Genomic DNA, 14,780 nt, shown 5'->3' on the forward strand with positions numbered 1-14,780 from the left:
CTGAGCACCTGGGGTCCCTGAGCACCTGGGGTCCTGAGCACCTGGGGTCCTGAGCACCTGGGGCCCTGACCGCCTGGGGCCCTGACCGCCTGGGGTCCCTGACCGCCTGGGGGCCCTGACCACCTGGGGGCCCTGACCACCTGAGGCCCTGAGCACCTGGGGCCCTGAGCACCTGGGGCCCTGACCGCCTGGGGCCCTGACCGCCTGGGGCCCTGAGCACCTGGGGCCCTGAGCACCTGGGGTCCCTGAGCACCTGGGGTCCTGAGCACCTGGGATCCTGAGCACCTGGGGCCCTGACCGCCTGGGGCCCTAACCACCTGGGGTCCCTGACCGCCTGGGGTCCCTGAGCACCTGGGGCCCTGACCACCTGGGGGCCCTGACCACCTGAGGCCCTGAGCACCTGGGGCCCTGACCACCTGAGGCCCTGAGCACCTGGGGGGTAAATGGGAGCTGCATCCAGACAGCTGCAGCAGCGGTGGTCCTCACCCCACACGCCTCACACCTGCACCCCACACACCTCATACCTATACACCCCTACCCACCCCATATGCCTCACACCTACCTGCCTCACGCCACACGCCTCACACCTACACACCTCACCCCTACACACCTCACACACCTCACACCTACACACCCCACACCCACAGACACTACACACCTTACGCACCCACCCCCACACCCCTCATACCTTCATAGCCCGTCCATCTACACCCTGACACACCCCACACCCCACATGCTGGGCACTCAGACAGGTGTCCCCAGGTCCTCCTGCAGGGACGTTGCCCTGGCCCCCAGAGTTGAGCACACAGGTGAAGGAGGGCCCAGCGGGTAGCCAGGCATGGAGGGCACGGGTGTTGGGTGGGGACCCCGTGAAAACAAAGGTGCGGATGGAGGTGCGAAGTGGCTGTGTGTGCTGGGTGTTTGTTGGGGGACAGGCCCCGGGTGGGCGAAGGCAGAGGCGTCTGGGTGCCAGAGCAGAGGCCATTGGCTCCTGAGCCCCTCCCCCTTCACCCACCCCTGCCGCAAGCCCTGGGGTGCTGAGTGAGGGGAGCGGGGTGTCCACTCGACACGGGTGGCCCAGGGTGAAGGGGGCTCAGAGACACCGGGACGCCCCCCCCACCCCGGTCCTGCAGGTGTCACCTGACACCGGGTGCCTGTGAGGTGGGCTCTCTGCCTCCCCCTTTTATAGAGCGCGGAGGGAGGAGGCCCGGACCCCAGCACCCCAGGGAGGAGGGGCCCAAGCGTACACGGCTCCCCGGGGACCGCTTCATGGCCACAGACCTGACAGCAGAAGCCACCTTTGACCCCTCTCGGGGCCCTGGGGGCAGAGTCCAAGCCTGAGGGCTCTGACGAGGCCACAAAGCTGCCGAGGCCGGCGCCCCACTGCGCCAGGAGCTCCCGGGGCCAAGGCTCCGGGCTGTTAACTGCTCTCTGTCTCCCTCTCTGTCTGTCCCTGCGGTGTCCGGGCTGTTCCCTCTGCCCCAGTCCTCAGCATCCATAAGCTCCCGGCCAGCGGAGCCACAGACATCAGCTTCCCCATGAAGGGCTGGCGGGCCACCGGCGACTGGGCCAAGGTGCCAGAGGACAGGGTCACTGTGTCCAAGAGTGTCTTCTCCACGGGGCTGGCAGGTGAGGGACCCCCATGGGAGACTCAGGCCCTAGGGTCTGAGGGCCCGCCCCCCGGGAGGTTCCTTCTGCAGTCTGGCCTGCTGCCTCAAGGGCCAGGGCAGCGTTCGTTTCTTCTCAGTGCTCCTGAGGCCGCCCCTCCTCCAGAAAGCCCTCCCTGCCCTTCCTGCATTTGGAGGCTCCTAGGCGATCTTTGCTGAACGGACCGATGGACCTGCTCACCGCAGGAAGGGAAGGGGTCCCGGAGGCACACAGCAGCCAAGTCCGGCTCCCGGGAAGCGAAGCCCACGGGCTTGCCCCTCAGGGGTCACTTAGGGGACCTAGGCAGCCACCCCAGCTCTCCAGCTGCAGCGCTGCGCGCGTCATGGGGTAGACGTGACCACAGAGCCCTGGCCTTTGCCTGGGGACACCACTTTCCTCGCTGGAGCAAGGTCCGGGGGGGCGGCCAGGAGAGAGTGACTGCAGTGCCCTCTTCCAGAGGCTGACGACTCGTCCGTGTTCGTGGTCGGCACCGTGCTCTACAGAAACCTGGGCAGCTTCCTGGCCCTGCAGAGGTGGGAGCCCCAGCCCGGGAGGGACAGGCCTGGCCAGGGCTGTGGGCCTGTGGGGGCGGCCAGGCGGGGGGCCTGGGCCTGGGGGAAGGCTCACCAACACGGCCTGTTGGCTCTGCCCCAGGAACACGACCGTGCTGAACTCCAAGGTCATCTCAGTGACCGTGAAGCCCCCGCCTCGCTCCCTGCTCACACCCTTGGAGATCGAGTTTGCCCACGTGCACAACGTGAGTGCCCCCGACGTGTGCCTGATTCCTCCCGCCTGAACCCACATGGGAGCCCGCGGCCTCTTGGGTCTCACGTTGGCCTCTCAGGGAGGGGGGACGCTTTTATCCCTGAATGACAGATGGGGAAAGTGCAGCACAGAGACAGGTAGTGACTGGCCCGGGCTCACACAGCAGGGTTACGTGGGAGGCAGATTGTAGCCCTCTCCTGCAGCCCTGCTCTTTCCTGCTGGGTGGCCTTGGGCAAGTGGCTCAGCCTCTCTGTGCCTGTGCTCTCTCCCTGATCAAATGTGAGCTATAGGCTTGACTAAGAACTAGTTACCCCAGTGCTCAGAGCACCCCTTACGAGGGCGCCTGGACCCTGCCGCTCTCACCCCCACAGTCCCAGAGGCCAGGTGCGTTTGCGGATTCCTGCTCGCTTTCCCCTCAGGGCCCCTGAGGAGGGCTCTCCTTCTCACACCGTTTTTCTTACACTGGACTGGCCACCTGGGCGTCCCGTCCTGGGATGGGCCGCTCAGAGAGGCTGCAAGAGTCCTCAAGGCCGTGTAGCCGGGCTTGGGGGCTGGGCCAGTCCCTTCCCGCTCTGGGCCTCAGTTTCCTCCTCCGCAAACTCCATCTCTTGGGGCAATCACCCAGCACAGCTGTGGGTGGGTCCCGGCAGTGACCTTGGGCGGGGCCTGGAGGGTGGACACATGCCCCTGACTCCTCGCTCTCCCCCAGGGCACCACCAACCAGACCTGCATCCTGTGGGACGAGTCGGACGTGTAAGTTCACGGGGATGTTGTGGCCTGGGGGTGGGGGGCCCCCAGGGTGGGCACGGGGTGCTGACCCTTAGGGGCGCGCAGCTACGTCAGGTGGGGGGCCGTGAATGACCCCCCCACGGCCCAGCCCTCCTCCCAGACCTCCCGGAGAGAGTTTGTGCAAAGGCCTCAGAGAGGGAGCAGCCTTCAGAGGAGGCTCAGAATTTGGGGGTGCAGGGGAGAACTCGGCACCTGGTCCTGGTGGTCCAGGTGAGCCTGGGGGCACCCTCTCCTGCTGGGGAGGGGTGGGCAGGAAGGTGGGTGGCACCATCACCACCTGCCTCTCTCAGCCCTGGCGCCACCATCCCTTAGGCCCCCTGCACCCCTGCCTCGGGCCGGCCTGGTCCCCTGCGCCAGGGGGGTACGCGCAGCAATCCCTTGTGCTCTGGGCAGTGCGGGGACACGTGTGTGTCCTGGGAGTCAGGAAGCCTCCTGGAGTGGCTGGCACTAAAATAAGACAGGTGTGCCTGGCAGAGAAGGGGAGGCAGGAGCACAACGTACCGGTGGCGTGTGAGGTGTGGCCAGGAAGAGCAGGTGGCTGGAAAACAGGGAGGGTGGGGCCAGCTTGTGACAGCTGTTGTGTCAGGAACTATGGACTTGTTGAGATGGTATCATGATCCACCATCCACCCCCATCTATCCATTCACCATTCTTCCGTCCTTCCATCCATCCACCCATCCATCCATCCATCCATCCATCCACCCATCCATCCACCCATCCATCCATCCATCCACCATCCATCCATCCATCCATCCATCCACCCATCCATCCATTCTTCCATCCATCCACCATCCATCCACCCATCCATCCATCCATCTACCTATCCACCCTTCCATCCATCCATCCACCATCCATCCATCCATCCATCCATCCACCCACTCCCATCCATCTATCTCCATCCATCCAACTATCCCCATCCACCTGCCTATCCACCCATCCATCCTCCAGTGATTACTGACCATGATCAAGGCACTGCTCTCTCAGGTCCTTGTCCTCAGTTTTGTCCTCCTGTCTTATCTCCAATGAGGAGGGACAGTGAAACAGAAATGTACAGAAAATGTCTGTACATGACCTCAAAAGGTCAGGTCATGACACATGCCAAGAAGCAAAGCCAGATGGGTCTCGTGGCAGGTGGGTGAAGTGCCTTTTAAAGCAGGTTCATGGAAGCTTCTCCAAGGAGATGATGTTTGAGCAGGGGCCCGACACAACACCGTGTCCGTGGGTGTCTGGATAGAGGCATTTTGACAAAAGGGACAGGCAGTGCAAGGGCCCTGGTCTGGGGTGTGCAGGGCCACTCAGCCGCTGGCCTTCCCTGCTCTGGGCCTGGGCGTGAAGACTCAGCCCTGGCGAGTGGCACTCTGGCCTTGATTGTTGTCCCACTGCTGTCCGGGTTTTACAGGACAGCACAGCTGTCCGCAGGCGGTGGGATTGTGCTGTGACTTCAAGTCCATGGTGCCTGGCCCTTCCCCACAGCTAGGAGCCTGCCCTCCGGGGGTGCTGAGCTGGGGAAGCCGGCTGACCCCTGCTGGGGCCTCTCGCTCCCTCCTGATGACCCTCAGCGCCCTTTCGGACAGCTCCACCCACGTTTCTGGTTGTTTCCTTGGCGTCCAGTGCCTGGGCAGTTTTAAGCTCTGCGAAGTAAATTGTGCTTCCTGGACAGCAGGCTGTGGGAGGTCTGGCCAGCCCAGGGTGTGTCCAGTTCACTGTCCCAGGGGGCTCCCCCGAGGACCACGTGGCCATGCGGTCTGGGGCGGACCCTGCCCTCCGGGAGCCTTGGCTTCCCATCCTGTGGCCAGAGTCCGCCAGCTCATGGGGAGGAGCTGGGTGGGAGCAGGGAGGGGACTGTGGCCCGTGTCTCGCCTCACCGTGAACTCCTCCTGCCCTCCCTCTTTCAGCTGTGGGGGCCTGCTCACTGCCCCAGCGTGGCCCACCCATCCCTGTTCACCTCCGGAGGCCTGGGGTCGATCCGTGCCTGGGGACCCAGGGCCCTGAGGACAGAAGGAGGGTGCCAGTGGCAGATGGCATTTGCAGACAAGCCCCCTGTTCCATCCTGGTTGTGACCCTGGGAGCCCAATTTCACGGTGTCTGTCACCTCTGAGAAAGTCGAGCCTCCTAGAGGCCCGTGACTCAGCTCAAAGCTCAGGAGTAGGTACTGAGGCATCGATCCAGGACTGGGCAGCCTGGAGCCCATGGGGGAGGGTCAGAGGCAGGGGGTAGGGGTGGAGGAAGCTGGCTGTGCCCTCCGGGCCCCATCCACTCTGCACTGGACAGGCCAGGTGGGTGGCTCCTCACTCCATGAGTTGGGCTCACAGGAGCCCAGGCTTTCCTAGGTGCCCTGAAATATGGCCCAGGGGCAGGGGCCCAAGTTTGCTTCCGCCTGTGTGCCCAGGAAGTGAGTCTGTGCTGGTGTGGACCTGTGTGTGGCAGCAGGGGTGAAAAAGAGTGCCACGCATCTGCAGGATTGTGGGTGGGAGCCTCAGGAGAGGAGAGGTGGCCTTCACACAGGTCAGCTGCTGAGCCCTGGCCCTGGTCACACTCTGCCCTGATCGTGGTCACACTCTGAGTCCTGGCCCTGGTCACATGCTGGGCCCTGACCCTGGTCACATCCTGAGCCCTGACCCTGGTCTCCTTCTGGGCCCTGACCCTGGTCACACTCTGAGTCCTGACCCTGGTCACATGCTGAGCCCTGGCCCTGGTCACACTCTGCCCTGATCGTGGTCACACTCTGAGTCCTGACCCTGGTGACACTCTGGCCCTGACCCTGGTCACACTCTGACTCTGACCCTGGTCACATCCTGGGCCCTGACCCTGTGTCTTCCAGGGTCACTTGTGCATGTTCACATATAATTAAACATGTGTCATGTGCTCGAGAGGCCACCTCCTCTCCTAGACACACGTGACAATTGACCACGTGACTCACTCATCTTAGCAAAATGAGTCAGAGGCTCCCACCTGCAGCACAGCCCCTCCACCCGCCCCCGGTGACACACGCACATCACACAGGCTCGACTCCCGCACGGCATCGCTAAACCCTGGGCCCTGGCAGCCCCCGGGGTCCCCCTTGCCCCAGGAGCCCAGGTTATGTGGCCAAATCCCACCCTCTCAGCCACAGACCCCCGTCCCCCGCTCCGGAACCTCAGCAGTGTGGCTCGGGGCCCCTCGGCCGCAGCCCCCTCCTAGCCTGGCCCCGTGGCAGCGGCGAGGGCCTGCAGAGTGGGGGTGTCAGGGAGGGAAAGGGGTGCTTGCGGAGCTCCGTTCAGGAGGATGAGCGGAGGCTGAGTGCAGAAAGGACGGGCGGTGGGCGGTGGGGCTCACGAAGCCCAGAGCACATCCTGGCACTTGGGCCCTTGGCCCTGCGCCAGCCCCTGGCGTCAGAGCAGGAAAGCAGGGCTCCTAGGAGTCTCGGCGGCCTGCAGCTTCGCCCTGACCTGCGAGCAGCACACGGGGGTCCAGTGTGCCGGCCGGGGGCGGGGGCTCTCTGCCAGGGCTCCTCCTGGGGTGCCGGCTTTCGGGGGTGTCTGCTGGGGGCCGGCCGTGCGGGGGCCCCGGGAAGGGCAGGGTTCCACCCCCACCGCGTCTCCAGCTCCGGGACCCTCACTCACATCAGCTGTGGAGGCTCTGGGAGTCCCACCGGGTTGGCCCTTGGCCCCCGTGCCCTCTGCAGCCTGAGCCAGCAGGCAGATGCAGGCACAGGCTGGTGGAGAGGCCGGCGTCCTGCACGGTCTGTGGGGCTGTGGCCCCACTCCAGGCTCCTCAGATGTGCCTCATCTGCACACACGAGCCCTCCGTCTGCAGAGGCCCAGGTGCCGACAAGCCGGGGCCACCCTCAGGCCATCCGGTCTGTGCTGCGGCCCCCACCCCCCCCCATCCCTGGCCCCTTCCTTGGGGTCCCTGCCCCGAGTGCGTCCTGGTCCCTTTAAGAGCCTTGCCCCCATCCTCGGTTTCCTTGGAGAGAGCAGTGAGGGGCAGGCCGAGGGGGGGCGGGCGGAAAGGAGAGTTGGCAGGGCCCCGGGTCGCTGTCAGCCCCTGGTTCCCAGATGGATTCCTCCCACGGAGGCTGGTTTCTGATGGGAGCAGAGGAGGCAGGCAGAGGGGCGGTGGGAGGGGATGGCGTGGCCACCCACTCGCCGCCAGCCTGGACTCGGCCCCAGCCCCTTCCCCAGTGCCCTTCCCTTCTGTCAGCTCCCCCTACGCTGTCCTTGGGGGGCGGGGGCCCGGCAGAGCCCCGCTGGGGGCCTGCTGCGTCTCCCTGCAGGACTGGGAGCTGGAGGGGCAGACCGGCCGGGAGGTCACGGCCCACTGCTAGCTCCTGTGTTCTGAACCCCGAGTGGGCTGGCCCCGCGGCGCCCCGGCTGACAGCCCGGCTGCTGCAGGCACTGCCCTGCACCCCTCGGACCCCCTCACCGCCCTCCTCCTCAGGGCAGCAGGGATGTTTGTGCTTCGGCCTCAAACGCCACCTGCTCTGAGAGGCCTTCCCTCCCGCCTGGTTCCCCACACCGACCGGTGTCCGCCATCTCCCAGCTCAGACCCCAGGGAGCAGGAAGTCCGAGGATCCCCGTGCCCCCTGCTTCCTGTTTGCCTCCCCCCTGCAGAATGTGAGCCCTGCCCCAGCGACACAGTAAGCCTTCAGGAGGCTGCTGGAATGTTCTCCATCTGAAGGGGGTACCTCGTCCTCAGGGGACTGGAAATTTACCAGTTCATTCATTCATTCCCTGAACACATCTCCCCTGCGGCTGGTCTGCCCAGCGTGGTCTGATCCCGTAACAGCGTCCTCCCATCAAGGCACTGAGCCGACAGGATGTGCCCACCTGGGTGAGCCCACCCCCCTCTCTCTCACATTTGGGGTGAGAGGGGCCCTCCCAGGAGCACAGGGTCAGAGGACCTGAGCTTGCTCTCAACGTGGCTCTGAGTTGTCCCCACTGGAGCTCCTTTGGGCCTGCTTGTCCCAAGGACGGGGGGGTCTGTGGGGGTCCTATAGCCATGGTTGGCCGGTCAGGATGGCCCCTCCCTGCAGCTCAGGAATCCCTGGCTCTGCTCACATGGGTCACGCAAGCCCTGGCCTCAGTTTTCTTGACTGTGCAATGGATGAGATGCGTGCCCGGCACCTCCCAGTCTAGGAAGGGCCCCCACCCTCGCCACCAGGCACCTCCCAAGCAACGGCAGAGGGTGGAACCGCCAGTGGAGGACCCCCCCCCCCGTCTGCCTGCCCCCTCCCTGCCCTAGCTCTCCGCCCCCCTCCCCCACTTCCCCTGGCCCCTCCCCTGCTCCCCTGGCTACCTGCTGGCGGGGGCCAGGGCTGCTGAGGCGTGTCTGGAGCGGGGCTTCCCAGGGGAGGGGCGGAATCTGCTAGGGGCATCCTGGGGGGAGACATGTGCTCAAGGACCCGGGTATGTTGGTGGGGAGGGGGCATCTTGGGGCGGGGGCTTTCCTGGACGAAGGATCGGGGCACACGAGCCTCCTGCCAGGCTGTGTGCCCTCCGTCATCTGTCATCTAGTGTTTCCACACCCTCAGGTGGGTGTGGACGTGGCCGAGAGCGTAGCATCCATGGCGACACAGGGAGGGGAGGCTCTCGGGACCTGCCTGGTAGAATGGGGTCAGCACCGTGTGGCACATGGCCGGCCGGTAAGGCCTGTAGGGGTGGGAAACTGAGTCAGCGCCTTGCCTGTCCCTGGAGGCCTTGGAAGAGGGGCTTGGGACAAGGCGGGACCGTGGCCCTCGGCACCCCCATCCCACAGGCCCTGCTCAGTGAGCCTGTGCCAGACCCTGGCCTGGGGCGGAGTGGGCAGCAAGGAAAAGGGTCCCGGAGTCGCCCCAGGGAAGAGGGGACCCCACAGGGAGGATGCTGGGCTGCAGGGGTGCCTCAGTGTGAAGGAGGAGCAGCTGCCCTGTGAGGCCATGCTGACACAGGAAGGGGTGTGTGTGGGCACAGAGCAGAAGGCCCTGGGGAGGGCCTGGGCTGGCCGGCTCGCAGTCGCGTTAAGGTACTGCTAGCAGGACTCCTTCTGTCCGTCTGTCCCTCCATGCGCACCGTGCTGGGACTCTGCATTCAGAGTGAGGCTCACCCCACTAGCCCTGTGCGCCCCCCGGAGGAGGGGTCGGGGCGGGGGCTGCCCGCTGCCCAGGCTGTGTTCTGACGCCCGTTCCTCCTGCCCGATGCCACCCAGCCGTCTCCTCCCTCCTCCTGGAGCCTCGCTGTCCACCTCCCAGGCCCACCGGTGCCACCGGCTGCCAGGGCTCTGTCCATGCCGCCCTGCATGGGCATTGGCCCTGCTGCACCTGTACCTGATCAAGGTACCCGCCAGGGCACCGCCCTCACACAGCAGCTAATGGGCGGCAGGAGGCAGGGGTCTGACCTGCTGTAGGCCTGGGCTCAGCTCCTCGCCCATTCCTTACTCACGATGTCACTGTGGATGGGCCTTTTGTCTCCTTGAGCCTCAGTTTCCACATCTGTAAACGGGGTTGCTGCAGTTCTGAGGTGAGGTGAGGTGTGTCGAGTGCAGGTTGTGGAGCCAGGACATACCCAGCGAGTTGGCGCTGTCCTCACCCTACTCCGGGGGCCTGTGGGAGAAGGGCCTCCCTAGCTGGCACTGTGGCCTGTGGGGACTGCTCGTGCCCAGGGTGAGGGCCAACCCAGTTGGGGGGACAGGCTTCCTGGTAGGGGTGCCTGGGCTGGACGTGCCACCCGGAGGCGGGCGGCCGAGGCTCTCTGGGCCCCTCGCGGCACACCAGGAACCGAGGCAGGTGGCCTGCCCTGGGGCAGACATGAGGTGACGTTCCCCCCGACACTCCCACCACCCTCTGCGGGGGCCCGGCTGCTCACTGTCTGAGGCAGGAAGGCCGTAACCCCACCCCCCGGATGGCCGCCTGGCGCCCCTGCTAGTGGCCCCTGGCGGGGTGGGGGGGTTCAGTGGCCGCCCCGGCCGCAGCAGGCAGGCCCGGGAAGGACTGCGGCGGTCAGCCAGGGGCTGTGGCCACCCGTTCTCCTTTCTAGGCCTCACTGCAGACACCCCGGGAAGCAGGGGGCGGTGGGATGGCCCTGAGGTGGCCCACGTCACGGGCCCTCAGGAGCGAAGGGAACGGGGGACGCCTGGAAGGTGGGCTCAGGGACCGGCCAGGCGGCAGTGTGGCCGCCTGCGCGTCTCGTCCTGGCTGACGGGTCCCGCCCCCACGTGGCCTGGTCGCAGCGGGCACCGAGGAAGCCTGCCGCCTGGTGGAGATGGGGGCCGCCAGCCAGCGTCTGTCACCCGGGAGACGTGCGGAGGTGACGGCAGTTGTGGCCGTGATGCCAGCCGCGGAGGTAATGGTGGGGACTGGCGGGCAGGGTCGCAGCGGTGCCCGTGGCGGCGATGTGCGCACTCCTGGGGGCGTGGGTGCCGGTGGTCGTGTGATGACGTCATTCTCGTGCCTGCCGGTCGCGGAGCCGTAATGACGCCGGTGCCATCGTGGTGGGGGCGTCTCAGGGGAGGCCGGTGACCGGGGCCGGCTGTGATGGGTGGCCGGTGTGGGACTTGGTGCAGTCGGGGACGCTCAGCACGGGGCCACGCACACAGGCTGGGCGTGCTTCCTGCAGCCCTGGTGGGGCACGAGCGGGGTGGGTGTCGGGGCAGTGGCCCCTTGGCTGGCAGGGGTAGGTGCGGGACGGTCAGGCTTGGCCAGAGGCACAGCAGGGAAAGTCGTGAGGTGACGGGCTCAGGTAGGACCCTAGGGTGCAGGCCTCCGAGCTGGGAGGGGCCAGCGGTCCTCTGAAGCCTGTCACTTTCTTGGAGGGCTGGGACCCTGGTCTGCCTGGGTGAGGAGAGGGTGTGAGGACAAGAGTGTGGACCGTGGCAGAGCCCGTTTCTGGGGGAGGCGGGCCGCGGTGCCAGGAGGGAGCGAGGAGGCTGCACCAGGCCTTGTGAGGAAGGCGAGCGGCCTCGGGGTCTCCAGTCACGAGGCTCAGACACTGTTGGCACCAGGAGAGGCGGCCCCATGGGCAGGAACACGGGCCTGGGGGCGGGGGGGGGGCGGGGAGCATGTGGGTCTCACCTGGCAGCTCACTTAGCACGACCCAGGTCAGGCAGATGTCCGTCCCCCGGCGCCCACGGGCCACAGACACCAGGGTCCCCTCAGGACCACAGGTGTTGCCCCCAGGCCCCCAGCTGAGACAGGATGGGGCCGATCTGGGCCAAGCCCTGGGGAAGCGGATTTGGCCTGCCCTGCAGGTTCCCACAAGCTGGTGGCCAGGTAGGGGCTGGGCACAGCGTGGGGCGGGGTGGGGGGGCTCAAGGAGCCCTCCCAGAGGCGGCAGTGGCTCTGGGGACCCCGAAGGACCGGGTGAGTCAGCCAGGGGACAGGAGGGCATGTGGTCAGAGGCTCAGGCCACAGTCAAGGCCGGGACGCAGGCGAGGGCAGCTGTGCTCTGGGACAGCGGTTCCCGCAGGACCAAGGGGGCTTGGGAGTCATGATGAGCTCTGGCCACTGGGTGAGGTAGGACCTAGGGAGGGGGTCCCAGCACAGAAGCAGGGCAGGACCTGATGGAGGGGGCAGGTGCAGTGCTCAGGAATTCACAGGCTATCCCGGCAGGCTCCCTGGAGGAGCCTTGGCACCAGCCTTGATCTAGGGCTCAAAAGTCAATAGGCAGAGGGGGGAGGTGGGCCCCCTGATGGGTGAAGCATGCTTTAGCAGGCCCTGTGCCCAAGACGGCTGCTTTGGGGAGGACGAGGGGAGGCTGCCGTTGAGGGTCTCCAAGGCCAGGCTGAGAAACTTTGGGGGGCCCCTGCCTGCAGAGACGCTTCACCTGCTCCCCGTTGCCCCATCCGGTGTGCTGTGCCCACTCCGGCTTCCTGTCGTGTGGGAGGACACCGGTGAGTCATTCACACTCTGGTGCGAATTAGCCCATCAAACCCCAGGGGACCCTGACGGGCTCAGTCCGGTAACAGATTTGCTTCGTGGGCCGGCAGGAGGCATCGTGAACCAGCAGCAAATGCCCTAGTTTGGTGGGTGGACGGGTATCAGGGGCAGGGGGGGGCGGTGTGTTCAGCACACCCTCTGCATTACTGTCCTCTGATGGACCATGAGCACAGGCCCGTGAGCCGTGCATCCCTGTGTCTCCCCGAACAGGGTGCTGGGTAAGGATCTGTGCCCACTTCACAGGAGGGGGCGCAGCTCAGCTCCAAGCGGCCGGGATGGGGTCTGCCCCGTTCCCCCCTCGTGGGCTGAGCGCTGGCCAGGTAGCAGGGGGGTGGCTGTGCCACAGGCTGAGTCTTGTCCCAGGGCTCTGATGCACCTCGGCTCCCCTCACCCTGGGCCCCGGGAGGCACCTTGGCAGTCCTGTCTGAGGGCTGAGGACCAGGCCCACCGTGGACAGGAGCGGCCTGTCTTCTCTGAGGGCTCTCCCGTGGGACACAGGGACAAGGCGGGGCCCCACGCTCAACTGAGAGTGAGATGAGGTGGGGGTCTATGTACTGGGAGCTGGGGTCCGCAGCCCGAACGGGGCTCAGAGTGCCAAGTCAGCTGAGGGAGGGTGGAGGGCCCTGGGGGTCCCTGAGGGAGGACGACATGGCGCTGGCACTGTGGGGACGAAATTCGGTGGGGGTCCCACCAGGGTGGTGGCCAGCAGCCGTCAGATTGTTGGTGCCTTTTACAAGCAGGCCGGTGGGACCTGCTGAGTGGTCGGCTGCAGGGAGTTTGGGGGGAGGCCTGGAGGCTGACCTCGGGCAGCGGGAGCTTAGAGGGGCAGAGGGGCGCCCGGCCCCCACTGCATGCTGGTGGCAAGGCGAGCGGGCTGGGACAGGACCCTGAAGCCATGAGCAGCGCCCAGTGTGTGGGGGTGTGGATCAGGGATGGCCTGGCTGCGGGAGTTGGGGGCTGGCCGTGGCCATGGTGGCCATGGGGGCCGTGGGGCCGTGGGGGCCATGGGGGCCGTGGGGCCGTGGGGGCCGTGGTGGCCATGGGGCCGTGGTAGCTGTGGGGCCGCGGGGGCCATGGGGGCCGTGGGGCCGTGGGGGCCGTGGAGGCAGAACCAGCCTTGCAGCACCCTAGGTGGTGGGATGAGGGAGGTGTGGCCCTGCCATGGGAGCCCTGGTCTGATGGGGGAGACACAGCTGTTTCATGGGAGCCCTGATCTGAGGGGCTCAGCGACCCCCACAAGCCAGCAGGGAGGGGCTCCTGCTCTAAGCCCTGGACCCCCTGCCCTCCTGGTGGCGGGAAGTGCTGCTGCCCGGCTCCTTCTGTCACCCTGGACGTCACCCTGGACCCGGTGGGGGGGGGCAGGTGTCACTGACCCAGATTCCTCAGGCCTGGGCTCAGGGAGGTGGGGGGTTGGCTCCATGACCCAGTTATCCCGAGTTTCTGAAGCTCAGACATGAGCCAGTGAATGGTCTCCTGTGTGGCCGCTGTGTGAGAGGGGGTGGTGACCTGCCCGCTGCAGAGATGGGGACAGGTGGCCCCGAGGCAGGAAGGATGTGGTCGGGTATGGGAAGGAGGTGCGTCCTGGCGGTTCTACTGCCAAGAGGGCTGAGGATTCCCGCCTTTCCCAGGTCGGGGTGGGGGGGAGGCAGGACTACGATGCCGATGGGGCTCTCCGGTCAGCGACCACCCAGCCACCTGTCTTGCTCAACCTCAGTCCTTGGCTGGTGTCAAGGGCAGGCGGCAGGCTTGGCTGACCAGCTGAGCAACCTCTTCTGGCAGGGCTGGGCCACCTCTCCCTCTGCTCCGGGTGTCAGGTCCCCGCGAGGACCCTCTCGGAGCTGCTCTCCAGGGGCCTGTGGTTGAGGGCTGTGTGCTTGCGGTCCCGGCCCTCCTGCTGTCCTCCGCTGCCGCCTTGGACAGTGGCAGCTGCTCTCTGGGCCTCAGCTTCAGATCTACACAGCGGAGCTGGGGGTTTTTCAGGGCTTAACTAAGGAAGCGCATAGGGCGCGGTCATCATCGGGGTGTGAAAGGGAATCAGACGGCCCCTGTCCCACTGTCCCTGTGCTACGTGTCGGGAGCCCGAGCCTGATACAGGCCGCAGGGGCCTGCTGATGCCAGGGAGGGACGCCGCCAAGGGAGCCTGCCCTGCGGCCCTGCGGGGTCAGGAGGAGCCCCAGCCCCCTGGCTCCAGGTCCAGGCTTCTTCCAGATCCGCCAGCAGCCGCCGGCGTCCTGGACCGCGGGCCGACCAGCTGTTCTCGGGAGCGGGGTGGGTGCTTTCTCATGCCCTCATGCCAGGCAGGCAAAGTGGGCAGCAGCCCCTCAGCCCCTCCTCTGAGAGCCTGATAAGCTAAGTGGCATCCTTATCAGGGGCCCTGCGGGGCCATTCCCCCAGGAGGGGGCCTACAGCTGTCAGCCTGGCGCCCTGCAGACTCGCCAGCGCTGCCTGGGAACCTGCCAGGCTGCTGGCCCAGCCAGCCCGGCTCCTCTCACCCCAGGCCTCAGGGACCGACCCCTCCTTGTCCTCCTGGGCAGAGAGCTGGGGTCCGGTCCCCCCCCCCGCACCCCCTCCCAACTCTGTTCAGTGGACGAGAGCAGAGGCGGCCTCTGTGCCTGAATCTTGAGAGGCACAACCTTGAACCCAGGAAGCTGGCCACAGACCCCGCTCTTGAGAGCAGCTGCTGGGCTAA

General features: G+C 66.3%; 1 protein-coding gene across 1 annotated transcript in view; it reads left to right on the top strand.

Annotated features, from left to right (window-relative positions):
- Positions 1–14,780, top strand: part of ADGRB1 (adhesion G protein-coupled receptor B1) — a gene marked incomplete at its 5' end in the record, with an annotated part of 54,406 nt that overhangs the window by 13,477 nt on the left and 26,149 nt on the right. Inside the window, 11 exons of the mRNA XM_029923337.1 lie at positions 1,426–1,629; positions 2,105–2,180; positions 2,302–2,404; positions 3,122–3,165; positions 6,272–6,498; positions 7,794–7,819; positions 8,714–8,824; positions 9,367–9,560; positions 9,703–9,820; positions 10,194–10,296; positions 10,387–10,499. Of these exons, the coding sequence (XP_029779197.1) occupies positions 1,426–1,629; positions 2,105–2,180; positions 2,302–2,404; positions 3,122–3,165; positions 6,272–6,498; positions 7,794–7,819; positions 8,714–8,824; positions 9,367–9,560; positions 9,703–9,820; positions 10,194–10,296; positions 10,387–10,499 (1,319 nt within the window). The remainder of the gene's footprint in view (positions 1–1,425; positions 1,630–2,104; positions 2,181–2,301; positions 2,405–3,121; positions 3,166–6,271; positions 6,499–7,793; positions 7,820–8,713; positions 8,825–9,366; positions 9,561–9,702; positions 9,821–10,193; positions 10,297–10,386; positions 10,500–14,780) is intronic.

Source organism: Suricata suricatta, chromosome 15, assembly GCF_006229205.1.
Source record: "Suricata suricatta isolate VVHF042 chromosome 15, meerkat_22Aug2017_6uvM2_HiC, whole genome shotgun sequence".
In the NCBI taxonomy this organism is placed as follows: Eukaryota; Metazoa; Chordata; class Mammalia; order Carnivora; family Herpestidae; genus Suricata; species Suricata suricatta.